The following is a 19,035-nucleotide window of genomic DNA, read 5'->3' on the forward strand; positions in this document are numbered from 1 at the left end:
TAGCAGGGGTCAGGTATATTGTTGCAAGGGGTTTTGAGAGGATTAGCGATGTAGCTGGAACAGAATAAAGCATCACAACATAAGCTCATGTAACTGGTTTGAATCGGGGAAACTCACTCCTCAGGTCTTTAAGAGACCACCCCCGTCAATAAAGACCAAGGGTTTTTTGGCGTAGTTGGTAGTGGTTGCGCTTGGCAGTCCAGAGGTGGCAGGTTCGACTCCCGATGGCAACGAATGACGGCCCTGGTGGGCAAGACCAAGTCTCTTACACCCCCGTTACACTCGCAAATTCAAACAAGAGTATGGTGGCAGGTGGCCTCTAGTGTCAGGAACAGGTTACTGCAGTTGGAGTCAGCTTCAAGTACTTGCTCATTTTCTTATGAACCTGATCTCATCCCATAAGTGACTCTGCTCTCTTGACTACATCAGGCTACAACACGTGGGTGGGGATGATCTTTGCAGACCACTACCACAACAACCCAGTGATGGTGTGTTTCTGCCACCTGCTGGTGTCCCCACAGCAGCAGCGACAGAGAGAGAGGGCCGCGCAGACCTACTCTCAGTTCAACAACACGCCCGCCGGTCTGTACACATCTCCACCCTGCTGCTGTTCCACCCACACAGCTGGAGGTCACGACACCTGCGCTCGGCTCTCTACAGTCACTACTCTTGGGACTGTATGCGGGGGGGGGGGGGGGTTCTAGAATCTGTCCTGTGTGTTCTAGAATATGTCCTGTGTGTTATAGAATCTGTCTTGTGTGTTATAGAATCTGTCCTGTGTGTTCTAGAATCTGTACTGTGTGTTCTAGAATCTGTGGAGGGTCTTCGTGCCAGGCGGAGGTGGCTGCTGCTGTACACACTGTTGAGGAACCCCCGGCTGATCCTCCTGAGGAAGAACCGTACCCCCTCGCTGGGCCACCACATCGACCCAGAGGTGGTGCTGCGATCCTGGGTACTGACCTCTCAGACCAGGCCTGGTCCTCCTGGTTCCTCTCTGTGTCCTCTCCCAGAGGGGACAGACACCACAGTCACGTCGTAGGGGAGCCCTTGAGCATCCACCCCGCGGTGCCTAACAGAACCAAGCTGCGCCACGTCACGCCATGTTCTCCTTTGAATGTGATACAGTAGAAAATGGACCTATTAACTCAACAACATTCAAACAAGGCCGGTTTTTAACATTCTGTTTTTGCATTTTGGTCTGATACATTTTCTTCCACAAATCTTGATTAGATGTCTTGGCTTGTTTTGTATTTGAAGACTATCAGCCCTTTGACCTAACATATTTAAGAAGCTATGTGATAACTTCATGTGGCAGACTGAGTTTACTGTTTTAATATTCTAGATGTATTATCCTTAGAGAAAGGGTACAGCTTGTTTGTTCGGGTAAATAGTTGTAAACCCCATGGAATGAAAGGCTATTTTAAATTAAAAATCACACAATAAACGCAAAAACACATAACAATTTTTTTATTTCAGGAAGTTCACATTAAACAATTACATACTATGACAATATTCAATGTGGTGCTTCAAATGGTTCAAACCTATGTTCAGATTTACAGTGCAGTCAAATGTAAACATGATTGGGCTCGAGAGCAGTAAGAGTCAACGTAATTTCCTGTCGTGGAAAAAACCATCTGCCGTTTTATCACACGCTTACAGTTGCCATACCATGAATTGACCACTAGATGTCCGTATGGAGACGTGTATCAAGATACCAATTGTTTCAACTGGTTCCTTGTTTCTGGATGCTTCTGGATGCTTCCTTTCTCCCATCACTACCAGTAGACCTATGTCGACCACGCGAACCCACATCAAACCGTAAAACTCGGTTTCTACGGTTCTACATATGTTAATGGTGCTCATATTGCCTTTAAAATGATACAATTTTATTTAAAAGTTTAGGGGGATTCTCCCCATTCAGTCTACATATTTTTTCCCCTACATCAGGCGCATGCGCAAACTACCTGAGTCACGCGAAACCGCATAACATATTCATCCCTCCATCATAGAGAAAAACAATATTCTGCTACTTCTCACGGAAGAGGTTTGAAGGGTCACATTCTTATATATGCGTGAAACTGGAAATAAATGTTTAGATCAGTGAAAAATCTGGTGTTATTTAGACCATCATATGCGTCCTTTGGCTGTTTCATGGTGTGCAGGGCTTGGGGATTACTTTGCTTGGAACGCAGCGGATGCGGATTACAGAGGGATGGGCTGTGAGGTGTCCAAGATGGCGGCGCCCTGTGGAGTGCAGCAACTCTAACAGGTAAACAGGTTCATTTATTTGTGCAATAAAAATTACGATTCGTGAATGTTAACCGGAACGACGTTGTGTAGTCGTAGGAAATTAAAATGCGTACTTTTTGGACGTCCATGCATGAACGTGAAATCGATGTTTTTTCCCCTTGTCTTAGCTGTCGATAACAGTCTTGTTAATTGAGCAGACAGCTTGGTAATTCTTTCTATCACTGAATACCGATGCTGGTGCTTTCAACCATCTATTTCTCTCAATGTGTAAAGGGAGGTTATATGCGTTTTACCGAGAATAATTCTTCTGAAGATTATCGGATAAAGCTAGCCTAACCCTGCCCATTGTTCCCCCCGAGTTGTTTACGACAGTGTTCTCATTCCAGATGGCTATAACGAATGACTACGAGCCAGCTTGTCAATGCCATTTATTCAGTATACATGTGCCTAACTGATACTGTTTTTAGATTGATGAAATCAGATTGATTTCTGATCAAAGGAAATAGTCACAACGTGATATTTTTACGTGAGGTTATCTCTAAATCGCAACTTCTTGCAAAAGGAAGGAGAGCAAGCTACTTGTGTTTGCAGCTAGCTCGGGTTGTCAGGACAGAAGTAAAGCGTTGGCGAAATCTCAAGTAATTAGCTAGGGCTGTAGCAGATATAAATTGACAATTTGTAAAGCATAAGCTGCGGGATTGTTAAAATAATTGTATGGTATAGTCACAAGGCCCACTTTGATTCAATTTCGTGGGCAAAAAAACAATCTGTTCTCCTCTAAGACCCAAGTCAATAAGCAAAATACCCAAATACGCAGCTTCACAATTAATTTCCAAAACTGTACATCTGAGACGTGCAACTGAAAGAACGTGTTCATCTAAAGTAGCTACAGTGATTTAAATGCGATTTTAAACAGACCTAAGCTTTTGTGTAAAAAAAACATTTGTGAGCAGGATAAAGAAATTAGTGCTTAAGCTCGCCTTGCGCACAGCAGAATTGAATTTGTAGTGTTTACATGGAAGAGCTCCATAAAGGTTCTTTGTCTGCCCATGAGTGTTCCCGGGCAGAGCTCGAGGTCACAGTGAGTGTTGTTCCTGTTTGTGCTGTGGATGGTTGTCCCTGCGCAGCGCTAACGTTGAAAACATTCAAATTCATGGCTGCACACCCAAACCTTGCCCGCAGACAAAGCTGTGATTGATTACTTGAGGATTAACGTTGAGAAGCTGTGTTTGTGACGCAACTGACCTCATACACGCCTGCCGTCACTTCTTAACAAGAACATGCTCAGAGCTGGAGGAACTTGTTTGTTTGACATCAGTCTCTCCTGGAATGCAATATCCATTCGCATAGAACTAGTGTGGGCCTAGAGATCGATAAAACTAATCAGATTTTATCTCTGTAGTCCTGTTTCATGAGCTTTGTCACAGAAGATCAGTAGAACTGCACCCAAACCAACCTAAACCCTTTAAAGGGTTATGATATACCCTGCCTGTAGATCTACACTTCTAAATGCTGACCTGCATGAGACAGGTAAAGGTGTACTGGAGTTGTTGAAAGCTACTGGCCATGAGTATCTCAGCTGGTGAGGTCTGTTCTGGCATAATAGATGTCAAGGAAATCTTCATTAACCCAGAGTGGCAATTTGTTGCACAGCCAGCAGTAAATAAATAAACACAGTCATCATCAGCAATCAACTCACACAAATTCACACACAAAATATCAAATGACATGATGTTATTCAAAAGGCTACAGTTTACACCCATATTATTTTCAATGCCCATAGGATTTATCTAAAAGCCATCGCCCTTATTATGCACAAAAGGCTTCAACTGTGGCTCATCTCTGGTCGGTTGTAAACCACGCAGCTGTGTCCTAATTGGCGTGTCTGTATGGGGCTTGGCTGGATGTTGAAGGGGGTATCTGTGAGCAGGGAGATCTCTACTGCTGATTCATCGCTCCTCTCAGTCTCGACACATCGAGGCCTGCTCAGTGACATCCTGTACATAATGACCTGTCTATCACGATGACGTATGCCTGTATGTCACATTTGGACCCACCTGTAGCCTGTGAGGATTTGAGTGACTCACTAAGATGTTGCGACAACATCACGACAAACATTGGCTGATTGTTCATGACGAACCATGAAGGCATTTTATCCTGACCGGATGTAGAAAAGTTCACTTTATCAACCCGGTGCCCTTGTGTTAACCTTGTGTCACACAGGCAACTCATGCTGAACTCATACCTCACATGCATCTGATTGAGTGTATCACGGGTATCACTTGCAGAAACGACATGTGAAAACCACCAGGAAGATATTTATTGAACGGTATTTAGAGGGAGTCAGATGGCTGAGCGGTGAGGGAGTCAGGCTAGTAATCACAAGGTTGGCGGATCGATTCCCCGCCGTGCCGTCGTTGTGTACTTGGGCAAGGCACTTCACCCTACGAGAGCGTTGGCTAAATGTAAATGTGTAAATTTACTTACCCGCTAGCTAGCCATACCCAATCCTGTTTAGTAATCAGCCTAGCTGTCTGTTTTAGGTCTGGTAGTAAGATTCTGGTACGATTATTGTGTATTCTAACCGTACCAGCTCTGTGTGAAAGCAGGGTCATGCTGTCTAACACAGGGGATGTAGGTTCCATCATGCACCTGGAACACATCCCGCCCACAAAAAACGGCAAATCTGTCCCCCCTCTCACTTCTTATCAACAAAATCCTGTTTTACATCCACACGTTTGGTTATGTAAAAAAGCTGACCCCCCTCCCACACACGCACACACACACACGCACGCACACACACACACACACACACATTTAGAAACAAACCTACTCCCCTGCGCTGTGAGAAGGCGTCTAAGGCTGTGGCGTGGGTCCCACAGCGGTGCCTGGAGACTGAGTGCCCTCCAGGCAGGACAGGAGACAGAGAGCCTGACCTCCGCCTGACCTCCACCCCACGGCAGCCCTGCCGGCAGCCCAGCCAGCATGGCCCGAGAGCAGCCCAGCACCGGGGACCTGCTCCCCCTCCTGGAGACCTCTGACCTGCGTCAGCTGGAGGAGATCAAAGGCCTCATCAACGAGCACCTGAGCACAGGTACGGCTCCAGGGTCCCTCCTCATGGAAGAGCTCTGTTTGGGGTGGTGTTCGGGTCGGATCCTGTTCCTGTTTGGGGTGATGTTAGCATCAGATTCTGTTCCTGTTTGGGGTGATGTTAGCATCAGTTCCTGTTCGGGGCGATGTTAGCATCAGTTCCTGTTCCTGTTTGCGGCGATGTTAGCATCAGTTCCTGTTCCTGTTTGGGGCGATGTTAGCATCAGTTCCTGTTCCTGTTTGGGGTGGTGTTAGCATCAAGTAACGCCCGCTGTCTCCTTCTCTTCCTGCCCCTGCAGAGCGAGGGTCCATGCTGCTGAATGGACTGGTGGACTACTTCCTGGATACCAACTCCACCCAGGCCATGCATATCCTGTCCTCTGTCAGAGAGCCCCACGACAAGGTGAGCAGAGACGCCCTGCCACCCCAACACCCTCCCAAATCCTCCCTCTCTAAATCCTCCCTCTCTAAATCTGAGGCGTCGGATCTTCCAGAACACTCTTCCTGATGCCGCACGGCATCGTTATCATCACACAACGAGAACTAAAGTGTGCCTGACCAGGGTTTCCCGCAGAAAATGTGTTAGTTAAGGTGGTGGGGGGGGTTTGCCGTCAGACCGGGGGGGGCTAGTTTGTGCGATAGACTAATGTGTTCTGCAGAGAAGGGAGACTGGCGTTTTGAAATGGACGGGAGAAGATAGGACAAAGTAACACGGCGGATAGCGCTATAAAAAATAATAATACAAAAAACTGGAAAGTGCTGACTCATATGGCGTATGTTGTTGGTGGTGATGATGGTTCTCTCTCCAGCATCTCCTGGAAAAGATGAACGAGTGCATGAGCAGGCCGGCCTGCAGGCTTCCCACCCTGACCCTTCTGGGACATGTAGTCCGCAAGCAGCCATCTTGGATCCACAAGATTGCCCGCTACCCTTTGCTGCTCTCGCTCCTCAAATGCCTCAAGGTAGGAGAGAAGGAGGGGGGTCGTCTCATCAGGCTGATTCACTTATACAAAAAAATGATCATTAAAAGTCATGTTGGGTTTAACTGTCACTCCTAGTGACATCTTGGAATGGTTAAGATATTGGGAATTATTATTTAAGTAGTGGTATATAGCTAACTAGTAAGTGTAAAGAAATGTATATCAAGTCGTTTGATGGCCATCCCTGCTTCTCCCTCCTCCTGCTCCCTCCCTCCCTCCCTCCCTCCCTCCCTCCCTCCCTCCCTCCCTCCCTCCCTCCCTCCCTCCCTCCCTCCCTCCCTCCCTCCCTCCCTCCCTCCCTCCCTCCCTCCCTCCCTCCCTCCCTCCCTCCCTCCCTCCCTCCCTCCCTCCCTCCCTCCCTCCCTCCCTCCCTCCCTCCCTCCCTCCCTCCCTCCCTCCCTCCCTCCCTCCCTCCCTCCCTCCCCGGCAGACGGACTCAGACGTGGTGGTGCTCATCACTGGCCTGCTGGTCCTGGTCACTCTGCTGCCCACCATCCCCCAAGCCGGGAAGCAGCACCTCTACGAGTTCTTCGACATCTTCGGCCGTCTGGCCTCCTGGAACCTGAAGAACCCAGGTGAGGTGATGCGTACCTGTGCTCAGGCTCTCTGGATGAGACCGCTCTGGAGATGAGATCAAACCATACGAGCCACGCCCGCTCCCGATCCGGAGCGATTTTTTTCTCTCGATGCGCCTCGTTTCCTGGTCCATGACATCACTTCCTGTCCACTTCCAGGACACATCTCGGAGGTGTACCTCATCCACCTGCACGCCAGCGTGTATTCCCTGTTCCACCGCCTCTACGGCATGTACCCCTGCAACTTCGTGTCCTACCTGAGGTCCCACTACAGCATGAAGGAGAACGTGGAGACCTTCGAGGAGGTCGTCAAGGTCAGACGACATGACGCCCCCTGATCGTACAGATGAGGGCTCTCCCCCCCCTCCTCCTGGAGAGCGCCACCTGCCTGTAGGTTTGCACTCCTACACTGGTCTAGACCACCTGATTCTAATAATGAGCTGGTTGACAAGATAACTAGTGTTGAATCAGGTCAAAATAAGTGTGGTTGGAGCAAAAATCAACAGGCAGGTAGCTCTTCAAGAGTGGTTGGAGACCACTGATGGTCTACACTAACCCAATGAATCCATTCAGACCCTGGGGTGATCGATTCAGTCTGTTAATCATTGCATTGATTTCAGCCTATGCTGGAACACGTTCGCATCCACCCTGAGCTGGTGACTGGAACCAAGGACCACGAGCTGGACCCAACCAGGTAGGCCCCGCGCTAAACACACGCCTCCATGTTTCCAAGAGCGTTCAGCCTCTCTTACCTCCAGTTGCATCCTTCAAAAACGGGTCTCCCCTTTGGCCTCAGCTGCTCTCGTCCTGAGAGAGGACGGGTGATCACATGACCCTGTTCTTTGCAGGTGGAAGAGATTTGAGATCCATGACATCGTAATAGAATGTGCCAAAGTGTCTCTGGACCACAAGGAGGCGTCGTGCGAGGAGGGGTACACCACCATGCCCGACAGCTTCTACCCCCACCTCCAGCTCCGCCCGCAAGACTGCACCTCCAGCCCCTACACCGACTTCTACAGCAGCTATGGTCTGAACCGCCCTCCTCTCCTCGCATCCCATCGCTGGATACGAGTTCAAGTTCATTTTGATTGATTCAGGAAATGTATATTTTTATGTCTAAAACCTGAGATGGAAAGTAACAAAAGACAAATACTTTGTTAGTGTGTTTAAGTAGATAACGTTTTTGGAAGAAAAAAAAAAGTTTCTAAAGATTATTTTTTTCACCAAATATTTCTCTTTCACAGGAAGTTCATCTTCCACCCCTTACTCCACCCCGCGCCAGCCTCTGGCCCCGCCCATGTCCCTGCCTCCTTTCTCAGGAGGCCAGGCCCCCTGCCGCAGTCCCCAAACCTCCAGATACCAGGTGAGAGCCCCACACACACACACTGCTACACACACTGCTCTACAAACACACACACTGCTACACACACACAGTGCTACACACACTGTTACACACACCCCTACACACACTGCTACACACACACACTGCTACACACACTGTTACACACACCCCTACACACACTGCTACACACACACACTGCTACACACACTGTGATACACACACACAGTGCTACACACACCCCTACACACACTGCTACACACACACTGCTACACACACTGTGCTACACACACACAGTGCTACACACACCCCTACACACAGTGTTACACACACACACTGCTACACACAGTGCTACACACAGTGCTACACACAGCAGTGCTACACACAGCAGTGCTACACACACCCCTACACACAGTGCTACACACACACACACTGCTACACACAGTGCTACACACAGCAGTGCTACACACAGTGCTACACACACACACTGCTACACACAGTGCTACACACAGCAGTGCTACACACAGCAGTGCTACACACACAGTGCTACACACAGCAGTGCTACACACAGCAGTGCTACACACAGCAGTGCTACAAACAGCAGTGCTACACACAGCAGTGCTACACACAGCAGTGCTACACAGCAGTGCTACACAGCAGTGCTACACAGCACTGCTACACAGCAGTGCTACACACAGCAGTGCTACACAGCAGTGCTACACAGCACTGCTACACAGCACTGCTACACAGCAGTGCTACACAGCAGTGCTACACAGCACTGCTACACAGCAGTGCTACACAGCACTGCTACACAGCACTGCTACACAGCAGTGCTACACAGCAGTGCTACACAGCACTGCTACACAGCACTGCTACACAGCACTGCTACACAGCACTGCTACACAGCACTGCTACACAGCAGTGCTACACAGCAATGCTACACAGCAGTGCTACACAGCAGTGCTACACGCAGTGCTACACACAGCAGTGCTACACAGCAGTGCTACACAGCAGTGCTACACAGCACTGCTACACAGCACTGCTACACACAGCAGTGCTACACAGCAGGGGACCTTGTGAGCTGGTCTGTGTTGACCTCAGAGAGAGCCCAGAGTGTGGAGGAGGACAGTCTCTCTGTTCAGAACATCAGGTTTTTCTACTCTGGATGTGTCAGATGCAGTTAGCCAATCACGTTATCCTGAGTCCCCCCCTCCCCCCCCACGCCCACCCCATGAATTGCCGTCTTGTTTTCAGACTGCCGCTGATGAGAGCAACATGAGGAACTGAGGCTTGTTGTGGCTTGTAGTGTTGTCTTTATGGACGTGTTAAATGTTACTGAGCCAAATGCCTGTTTCTCCCCCCACCACACACACACACACACACACACACACACACACACACCCTCCCTGTGTAGAACTCCAGCGGTGAGCTGAGCTCCGCCTGCGAGGGGAAGGACCCCCTGTGGAGCCCCTCCTCCCTGTGTGGAATGGCCACGCCCCCATCCTCCAGGGGCATGTCACCCAACGCAGAGCTATCCCAGAGTGCCTCTCACCTCCCAGGACGCCTCAACTCCACGTCAGGTCAGTCAAACCCTTAACTTAACTTATCCCTGCCCAGCCTAACCCTACCCAGTCTATCCCTGCCCAGCCTAACCCTACCCAGCCTAACCCTACCCAGCATAACCCTAACCAAGCCTATCCCTAACCTAGCATAACCCTGGCTCTCTTTACCCCAACCTACCCTAAAAGACTAGAGTGTACAGTTGAACCCTGAGGGGAAATTGCAGTAAAAACAGTCATACAAAACAAGTCAACTAAATGTACAGCGTGAGCGTTGGAACAGCATGACGGTTGTATCGATCAGTGGACCGTCTCTGCACAGTCAAGGGAAACCGACTAATCCTGTCCTGTGATTGGTGACTTCTTAACGGCAGGAGGTAAAGGTACTCCAGCCTCCAGCACCCCGGCCCCCTCCTCCCCTCCCCCCTCCCTCTCTGAGGACTTCTCCATCGGGGCTCTGACCTCCAGCACCTCCAGCCCTCCTCAGAAGGTAAGCCCCAGTTTGAGCCCTCGTCCCTGGGCCTGTCTCTGCGTGATGACCCAGGCAGAACCAGAAGGTCCTAGCCGGAGTTGCCTCCTTTATTTTATTTAATCCGTTTTCTTCCGGGAAGAAGGTTTGTATTCAAATGTTCTGATTCGTTCCGGTGCAGTACTGTGGTGCGTGCGTGAGGCGCGTTGCTTGTGATCAAATGTGAGGCGGTTCTTGGCTGACGGTAGTACCGCTGTTTTTCAGGAGGGTGGCGCTGTGGAGTCGTCTAAGCCCAGCCTGGTCCGGCAGGAGCCGGTGAGGGAGAAGGAGGGAGGAGAAGGAGGAGAGGCTGCGCTCCTCGGCCCAGGTCAGTGGCACAGGAGCGCTTGGCTGGGCTCGGCCTGCAGCAGAGGTGGTTTGAGAGTTCACTGCAGAAACCACCTAACTCTCTCTAATCCAGTGATCTTCAACCCTGGTCCTCAGGGGCGCACTGTCCTAGCATGTTCCAAACGTTTCCCTGCTCCAACACACCTGGTTCAAATAAACGGGTTGTCATCTAACGACCATTCATTAGAATCAGTTTCAAGCATGAGCAAGATGATAACGAATATTTCGGAACTGTCGAAGGTTCTCGTGTCATTAACGGTTCCGTTTTTCTTCAGATGCAGGCAGGGTCGCCGCGGAGACCGTTCCCATGACGCTAACGGAGCTGTCCGTCTTCATGAAGGAGCAGGAGTTACAGGAGCGGACTGACAAGGAGAGGGAGGAAGGTGGGTCACATGCCACAACACCAAGATCTGAACCCTCCATACCCTGCTCACAGTTCAACACAGAGTCCTGATCTCTGCTCTCAGTCCTGATCTCTGCTCTCAGTCCTGATCTCTGCTCTCAGTCCTGATCTCTGCTCTCAGTCCTGATCTCTGCTCTCAGTCCTGATCTCTGCTCTCAGTCCTGATCTCTGCTCTCAGTCCTGATCTCTGCTCTCAGTCCTGATCTCTGCTCTCAGTCCTGATCTCTGCTCTCAGTCCTGATCTCTGCTCTCAGTCCTGATCTCTGCTCTCAGTCCTGATCTCTGCTCTCAGTCCTGATCTCTGCTCTCAGTCCTGATCTCTGCTCTCAGTCCTGATCTCTGCTCTCAGTCCTGATCTCTGCTCTCAGTCCTGATCTCTGCTCCCAGTCCTGATCTCTCCACCCAGTCCTGATCTCTGCTCTCAGTCCTGATCTCTCCTGTCCCCTGCAGCGGCCATCACAGAGGAGCTGCTGAAGATCACAGAAGACCAGAGAGACCCGGTCGCCCCGCGCAGCATTGACTCTCCCTTCTATCGCACCACCGAGACCCTGACCGGGCTCCGCGAGAAGCCCCGCCCCTTCCCCGCGCTGGGAGGGCCCCCCCGGGACCCCCACAGGGCCCTGTCCACCCCCGGAGAGCTGCCTGTGGGGCGAGGAGGAGGAGGAGGAGGAGGGGACAGCAGGGTGTCCTCCCAGGAGCAGCCCTGGTCCTTCCAGCCCGGCGTCTTCACCCCCATCGAGCGTCTGGGCCCCAGGAGCCCTCCGGCTCTGGAGGACGAGGGGCCCCAGTCCCAGCTGCTGTCCCTCAGCCCCTGCATCAACCCCTGCCTGCCCTACGAGGCTCTGTTCAACCTGGCCCTGCCCCGCGCCGCCTCGCTGTTTGTGAGCCGGAGGACGGCGGAGGCCAGGGCCAGCCTGGAGGCGGGAGGGGAGGCCGGGGGGGAGGCCGGGGGGGAGGCCGGGAGGGAGGAGGAGGCTGAGACGTCTGCCTCTCCTCTGGAGGTGTTGGATCGTCTGGTGCAGCAGGGCAGCGACGTCCACCACAAGGTGCTGAAGAGGTGAGAGGCTGTCCTGGGGCTGGGTGACTGGCTGGGTGACTGGCTGGATGACTGGCTGGGTGACTGGCTGGGTGACTGGTTGGATGACTGGCTGGATGACTGGCTGGGTGACTGGCTGGGTGACTGGCTGGGTGACTGGTTGGATGACTGGCTGGGTGACTGGCTGGATGACTGGTTGGGTGACTGGCTGGGTGACTGGCTGGATGACTGGTTGGGTGACTGGCTGGGTGACTGGCAGGGTGACTGGCTGGATGACTGGCTGGGTGACTGGCTGGGTGACTGGCTGGATGACTGGCTGGATGACTGGCTGGGTGACTGGCTGGGTGACTGGCTGGGTGACTGGCTGGGTGACTGGCTGGATGACTGGCTGGATAACTGGCTGGGTGACTGGCTGGATGACTGGCTGGATAACTGGCTGGGTGACTGGCTGGATGACTGGCTGGGTGACTGGCTGGGTGACTGGCTGGGTGACTGGCTGGGTGACTGGCTGGGTGACTGGCTGGGTGACTGGTTGGATGACTGGGTGGGAGAGGGAGAGTGTGGAACAGCCCACCACCACACAGGCCCACAGGATTCTGTTGAGAACAACTGCAGGCATTGTCTCTCACCCCCCGCTCCCCCCCCCCCCCCCCGTGCCCTCCTGCACACACACACACACACACCACACTCCCTCAGCCAACAGTACAACAGCAGAGACAGTGTCAGCAGTTAGAGATCTGCACAGAACAGTCTGTCTGTTCCCCTCCCTCACCCCTTCCTCACCCCTCCCTCACCCTGTCACCCTCCCTCACCCTGTCACCATCCCTCACCCCTCCCTCACCCCGTCACCTCCAGATATGTATCTGATGTGTTGCTAACAGACTCTCTCCTGCAGGTTACCCCTGCCCAGCAAGTCAGCCGACTGGACACACTTTGGAGGTAAACAACCATCCAACAGCGGAGCAGAGCACTGAAGAGACAGCCAATGAGCATGCTGCATGTTGATGTGTCTGTTTAAAGAGCACTGTGAGACATAGCAGGCTAGTCTCCCTTCAGACATGAGTGAGCTGAAAGATGCACACTATATAGTTCTTTATGCTACTAGTTTGTGTTTAGTGTAAGACAGGGGAAAGGATGGTCCTATCTGGGATAACTTCTGTCCAGGAGACGGATCTGAGTCAAACCAGCTGCTCATCTAGAAATAGATTTAATAAAGTTAAATCTTTGGAAAAGGAATGGGGCTCCTTGGTTGGCCGTGTTTGTGTGTATCTCCCTCCAGGAAGAGCTGGTGGTGAACTTGGGTCAGCTTCTCGTGAGGACTCTAGAGGCAGTGGTAGAAGCTGTTCCCCATGCGCCTCCCTGTGTTCCCTCAGCTCTTCTCCAGTGTGCTGTGGTGGATCCCCACAAAGAGCTTTTCTCCTGAATCAACACTTGTAACTGACGGGTCGTGCTAGGAACAGTACTGTGTGGCCTGGTAGAGTCTGTAACAAGTAAATATCCCTCCCTCCTTCCCCCCCCCCTCCTTCCCCCCCCCTCCCCCCCTCCCTCCCTCCCTCCCTCCCTCCCTCCCTCCCTCCCTCCCTCCCTCCCTCCCTCCCTCCCTCCCCCCCCCCCCCCCAGGCTCCGCTCCTCAGGATGAGCTGCAGACCCAGAGGAGTCAGCTGCAGCTGCTGCATGGACAGCTGCTGTACGAGCGCTACAAGAGGGAGCAGCACGCCATACGCAACCGCCGTCTCCTCCGCCGCATCATCAACGCCACCGCCCTGGAGGAGCAGAACAACGCCATGGTAACAAGCACGCCCTCACCCCTCCCCTTCTCGCCCTCCCCCAACCAGAGAAAGCTAACAGTATTTGAATGGATCTTGCGTTGACTAACTGTTTGGTGGTGGTAACTGGGAGCTAAATGAAGCTCTCTAAAGTTCTCTTAACGGAAGAGACCCTGAATATCACTGTGTGTGTGTGTGTGTGTGCATCCCTGCATGTGTGTGCGCTGCATGTGTGTGTGTGCTCCCTGCATGTGTGTGTGTGTGTGTGTGTGTGCGCTGCATGTGGGTGTGTGTGCTCCCTGTGTGTGTGTGTGTGTGTGTGTGTGTGTGTGTGCTGCAGAAGGCCCAGCTGAGCCTGCAGGGGGTGGACATGCTGTCCCTGACAGAGAGCCTGCAGGTGGAGCAGCAGCGCAGCAGGCTGCTGCGGGAGGAGAGGGATGCTCTGGTGGCCACGCTGCAGGGGCAGGTGCACAGCCTGCAGCTGGAACGAGACACCTTCTACACCAGGAACCTGGAGCTGCAGGTAGGAACACACACACATAGGAGACACACACACACATAGGAGACACACACACACACGATGCTGATGGGGCAGATGGCTGAGCGGTTAGGGAATCGGGCTACCAATCAGAAGGTTGCCAGTTCGATTCCCGGCTGTGCCAAATGACGTTGTGTCCTTGGGCACTTCACCCTACTTGCTTCGGGGAGAATGTCCCTGTACTTACTGTAAGTCGCTTTGGATAAGAGCGTCTGAAAGATTGACTAAATGCTGATATGTACACAATCTGGTACATACACAAAGCCTCACATGCTCTGTATGTGTGTGTGTGTGTGTGTGTGTGTGTGTGTGTGTCCAGAGTAAGCTCCAGGAGCACCAGAAGAGGCTGGGTGACCTGGAGGCGGAGCTTCAGAGGGCCAACAACAAGGTGTGCCACACTGGACACCTGCTGCAGCAGATGACCATCAAGGTGAGGAGCAGCCAGGAGACCTGTGCCTCTCTCTCTCTCTCTCTCTCTCTCTGTCTCTCTCTCTCTCTGTCTCTCTCTCTCTGTCTCTCTCTCTATGTCTCTCTCTCTCTCTCTCTCTCTCTCTCTCTCTCTCTCTCTCTCTGTCTCTCTCTGTCTCTCTGTCTCTCTCTGTCTCTCTGTCTCTCTCTCCCCCCTCCCTCTACTCCCTTCTCTCCCCTCGCTCGTCTCTCTCCCCCCTGATTTGAGCTAACCGTTCTATAAACACAGACCGTCTGTATACAAACTATTTCCTGTACAGTCCGTGTGTGTTGCTGTGTGTGTTGCTGTGTGTGTGTGTGCTGGTGTGTAGTGGTCACGCTGTCCTCTGCTTCTCCTCCACAGCTGAGCTCCAGTGAGAGCACCCAGCAGCTGATGAGCTTCCTCAACAAACAGCTGCTCCTCCTGGGGGAGGCTCACAAGCTGTGCATCCAGGAGCTCTCCCACGCAGGGCCCGACACCACCAAGGTAGGAGGGGAGGGGAGGGGAGGGGAGGGGAGGGGAGGGGAGGGGAGGGGAGGGGAGGGGAGGGGAGGGAGATTTGAGGGAGGCGAGGGAGAGTGTTATTGAATGAGTGGGTACGTTTTACTAGTAATTAGTATGAAGGTTGTTACTACCAACCAAAGAGTTTTCACTCCCCCCCAGGAGTCCCAGATGGTGCGTGCGTCGTGGGGGCAGGAGGTGCTGGGCCTGAGGCAGGGCCTGGTGCAGCAGGGCCAGAGGGTGGAGGCAGCGCAGCACCGGGTGGGGGAGCTGGAGAACCTGCTGTCCAAGAAGGAGCACCTGATCGCAGAGCAGAAGAAGTTCCTGGAGGACGTGAAAGGCCAGGCCAGGTACGACACGCTACAGGGGTCAGGGGTCAGGGGATCTCGTTTGGAGGACGGCCTGTAAACTAAGCTCTGTGTACTGAAGCTCTGCAAACACCTGAGTTTGGATCAAGTTTTTATTTGTGTGTGTGTGTGTTTGTGTTTGTGTGTGTGTGTGTGTGTGTGTGTGTGTGTGTGCAGGGGTGAGCTCCAGGCGTCAGAGGACAGGTACCAGGCCCAGAGGGAGGTGACCCAGCTCCTTCAGACTGAGATGCTGCAGCTGTACAGCAGGCTGGAGATGGAGCGCCCTGCCTGCACTTCCTCCTCCCCACCAGCAGGGGGCAGCCAGCACACCGGACAGCCAAGCCAGCCCAGGTCAGGTTCCAGCTTCAGGTTCTGGGTGTTGACATGGTTTCATGTCAGACTTCACGCTGAATTAGTATCTGGACCGAACGTGTCCCCTCCAGTGTCATAAGACATCCCCACCTGTAGCTAACAGCAGATCAGGGTTAGCCTTAGCCTAGTGGTAGCCTAACGTTAGCCTAGCGTTAGCCTAGCATTTGCCTGGTATTAGCCTAGCGTTAGCCTAGCATTAGCTTAGCATTTGCCTTGTTTAGTCTAGCCTTAGCCTAGCATAAATGTAGTGTTAGCATATTAGCGGGCAAAATGTGTTTGTCCCCACCCATGTCCAACCCAAACCTACCCCCTGCTGTAACCCCTCCTCCCCTGTCTGTCACCACAGCGTCACGGCGACAGAGGGACCAATGAGAAGCCACCCGGGCGAGTTCCCTGACGACAGGCCTCCTCCGTCCCCGCGTGGCAACGGCAGCACTTTATCTCCGGGGCAACCGAAGGCGAAAGCCCCCGAGACGACCAACTCCGTCAACGGCAACCAGGAAGGCCCCCCTCCCCCCCTCCTGGTGGAACCCCCCCCGTCCTCCAGCCCCCCTGACCCCGCCCCCCTCACCGTGGGCTCCTACCCGAGCGCCAAAAGCTTCCTGGGGATGCGGGCGAGGGAGCTGTTCCGGAACAAGAGCGAGAGCCAGTGTGACGAAGACCCCCCCCTGCCGGCCCCCCGCCTGGCCGGCCTCGCACACTGCCTGAAGACTGAGCTGTGTGTGGAGCCCCACCTGGCCCCGGACCCCCCCGGCCCCCGGCAGGGGTCCGTGGCCCCCAAGGAGGCCCTGGCCGAGCATAGGCAGAAGCCTGGGGGCCCGGGGAGCCCTCGAAGGAAGACGGGGCCCGGGGGGGCGGGGAGGGCTGGAGGAGGGCTGGGGGCGGGGCCAGGGAGGGTTGGGGGTCTGGGGGCGGGGCCAGGGAGGGTTGGGGGTCTGGGGGCGGGGCCAGGCAGGGCTGGAGGAGGGCTGGGGCCTGGGCCGGTGAGGGCTGGGGGTGCAGGGGGCAGTACGACACGACCCCGACAGCAGCAACTACGGATCATGGACTACAACGAGACACACCATGAGCACAGCTAGAGACTAGAGGAGGAGGAGGAGGAGGAGGAGGAGGAGGGGGGGGGGGTGAAAAGAGGAAGAGGTCGTGAAGGAGGAGCTATAAGCGTAGATCAGCAGAAGAGATCCAAGACTCTTTTGAATTCAGTGTTATTTGTTGCGTTCCCTGAAGTGGACAACAGGATTTCTTACACCAACACGTTAAAAGGCCAGGCAAGGTCAGGAGCGATTTGAGAAGCCCGTAGCCTCAAACGCCCGGGCCGGGTTAAGACACCCTGTGGACAAGCCCTCAGAAGTCTAACTACAGGGCCACCAGAACACAGACACACCCAGAGGAACTGACACTAAGAGAGTTAGAGGCTGCATTCGGATGCCCTCATTATTTATTTGTTTCGTGTGAGGGTGTGTTCTGTTCGGGGAGCGTTGACGGTAGTTCCAAGTGAGGGTGGAGGTGACAATGGGATTGTAGCTTACAGACTCAATGGGGAAGGCTAACTAGCTCTCAATTGTTTATTTCAGTACTGATACTACTGTTCGAGAAAGTGTGTACGAGTGCGTGTTTGCAAGTGTTAAAACATTTGCAAATGTTTTCCTTCGGGATTTGTTTCAAGTCAAGTTGCAATATCGAAAAGACGTGCGTGCGAGATTGAGAAATACCTTTACGATTTATAACCTTTCATAATTTATTTACTCACCCGAGTCATTTGGCCCCTTGCCAAGGAGCTTTGCAGCTGGTGTGAAGAATAGCGGTCCCTCTGAGGCGTTCCTGTTCCAGTATTAGAAGTGTCTGCAGTTGTAGGACACACCAGTGTCGTCATGACATCCGCCAGTGTCGTCATGACATCCACATCAGCTTCAGAATCTCTCCAGCACCTGATGTTGCTCCTGGTTCCATATCTAATCACCTGATGTTGCTCCTGGTTCCATATCTAATCACCTGATGTTGCTCCTGGTTCCATATCTAATCACCTGATGTTGCTCCTGGTTCCATATCTAATCACACACTGCCTACTCAGTAAACCCAGTGTACATGGCCTCCTCTATCGAGCATATTCTGTTCAAGTACAGATGGACCTCAGTCACCCTACCTTAGTTAAATGTGCCAAACATTGGATCTTGCACCAACATCTCAAAATGGCCGAAGTGTTCCCATCCCCACCACAGGGGTCTCGAACAGTCTGGATGTGTTCTGGGGTCTATTACGGGGTGTCATGGACACATTAAGAGCAATGAAACAAAGTGACTCTGCTAGATTGGGGCTAAATCGTTCTTCTTTCCAGACAATCTGTGAGTTGGGCCTTGTCCTGCAGCACTCTGTCCAGTGAGACGGTGTGATGCTAGCTTTCTGCTAATCCTGTTGTCCACTGGGAAATCTGCTGTCATTTTGCCCCGCTATCTAAAGCATGTTCAACAATCCACATCAAATGCCAACAATAGTAACTGCAGCGAACCACGACTAAAGGTACAATCAGAGTGAAATCAGAGAAGAAGCTTTGAGCCCTGGACTGAGCTGGACGTTTTTGAAAATGCAAAAAAACTACAACAAAAAACAGAATAAATACAAAAAAGAAAGTTCTTAAAAGCGGTTGCTTGTGTTTAACTGTGAACAATGAAAATAAAAAGACTTCAATGTTTTGCACTACAAAGTTTCTCAACTGTTTCTGTGTGCCATCCGCTCTCCGTGCTCCTGAAGACCCCTGGCCCCCCTGGCCCCCAGCCCCCCCTGGCCCCCAGCCCCACCTGGCCCCCAGCCCCCCCTGGCCCCCAGCCCCCCCTGGCCCCTGGCCCCCAGCCCCACCTGGCCCCCAGCCCCCCCTGGCCCCCAGCCCCCCCTGGCCTCCAGCCCCCCCTGGCCCCCAGCCCCCTCCTGGCCCCCAGCCACCCCTGACTCTAAACCCTGACTCTAAACTCTGGTCCGAC

The 19,035-nt window shown here is 52.9% G+C and overlaps 2 protein-coding genes across 2 annotated transcripts in view; both read left to right on the forward strand.

Moving 5' to 3' along the window:
• stra6l (STRA6-like) overlaps positions 1-1,504 on the forward strand; it is a 9,224-nt gene extending 7,720 nt beyond the window's left edge. The window contains exons 17-18 of the mRNA XM_084693475.1: positions 430-582; positions 810-1,504. Of these exons, the coding sequence (XP_084549601.1) occupies positions 430-582; positions 810-1,039 (383 nt within the window). The 3' untranslated portion in view covers positions 1,040-1,504. The remainder of the gene's footprint in view (positions 1-429; positions 583-809) is intronic.
• Positions 1,505-2,156: 652 nt separating this feature from the next.
• On the forward strand, positions 2,157-18,761 carry tsc1b (TSC complex subunit 1b). Its single transcript, XM_084693474.1, has 22 exons — positions 2,157-2,269; positions 5,133-5,344; positions 5,640-5,743; positions 6,150-6,302; positions 6,751-6,895; positions 7,055-7,209; positions 7,516-7,589; positions 7,744-7,922; positions 8,140-8,258; positions 9,649-9,814; positions 10,168-10,283; positions 10,527-10,629; positions 10,925-11,032; positions 11,503-12,109; positions 12,984-13,027; positions 13,709-13,875; positions 14,195-14,377; positions 14,712-14,822; positions 15,204-15,326; positions 15,504-15,691; positions 15,866-16,039; positions 16,407-18,761. The coding sequence occupies exons 2-22, from the start codon at positions 5,236-5,238 to the stop codon at positions 17,137-17,139; spliced, it is 3,861 nt and encodes a 1,286-aa protein (XP_084549600.1). The 5' UTR covers positions 2,157-2,269; positions 5,133-5,235; the 3' UTR covers positions 17,140-18,761.
• Positions 18,762-19,035: the final 274 nt, after the last annotated feature.

The sequence above is a fragment of the Hypomesus nipponensis genome, chromosome 27 (genome assembly GCF_054491055.1).
Source record: "Hypomesus nipponensis isolate SF chromosome 27, ASM5449105v1, whole genome shotgun sequence".
Lineage (NCBI taxonomy): Eukaryota > Metazoa > Chordata > Actinopteri > Osmeriformes > Osmeridae > Hypomesus > Hypomesus nipponensis.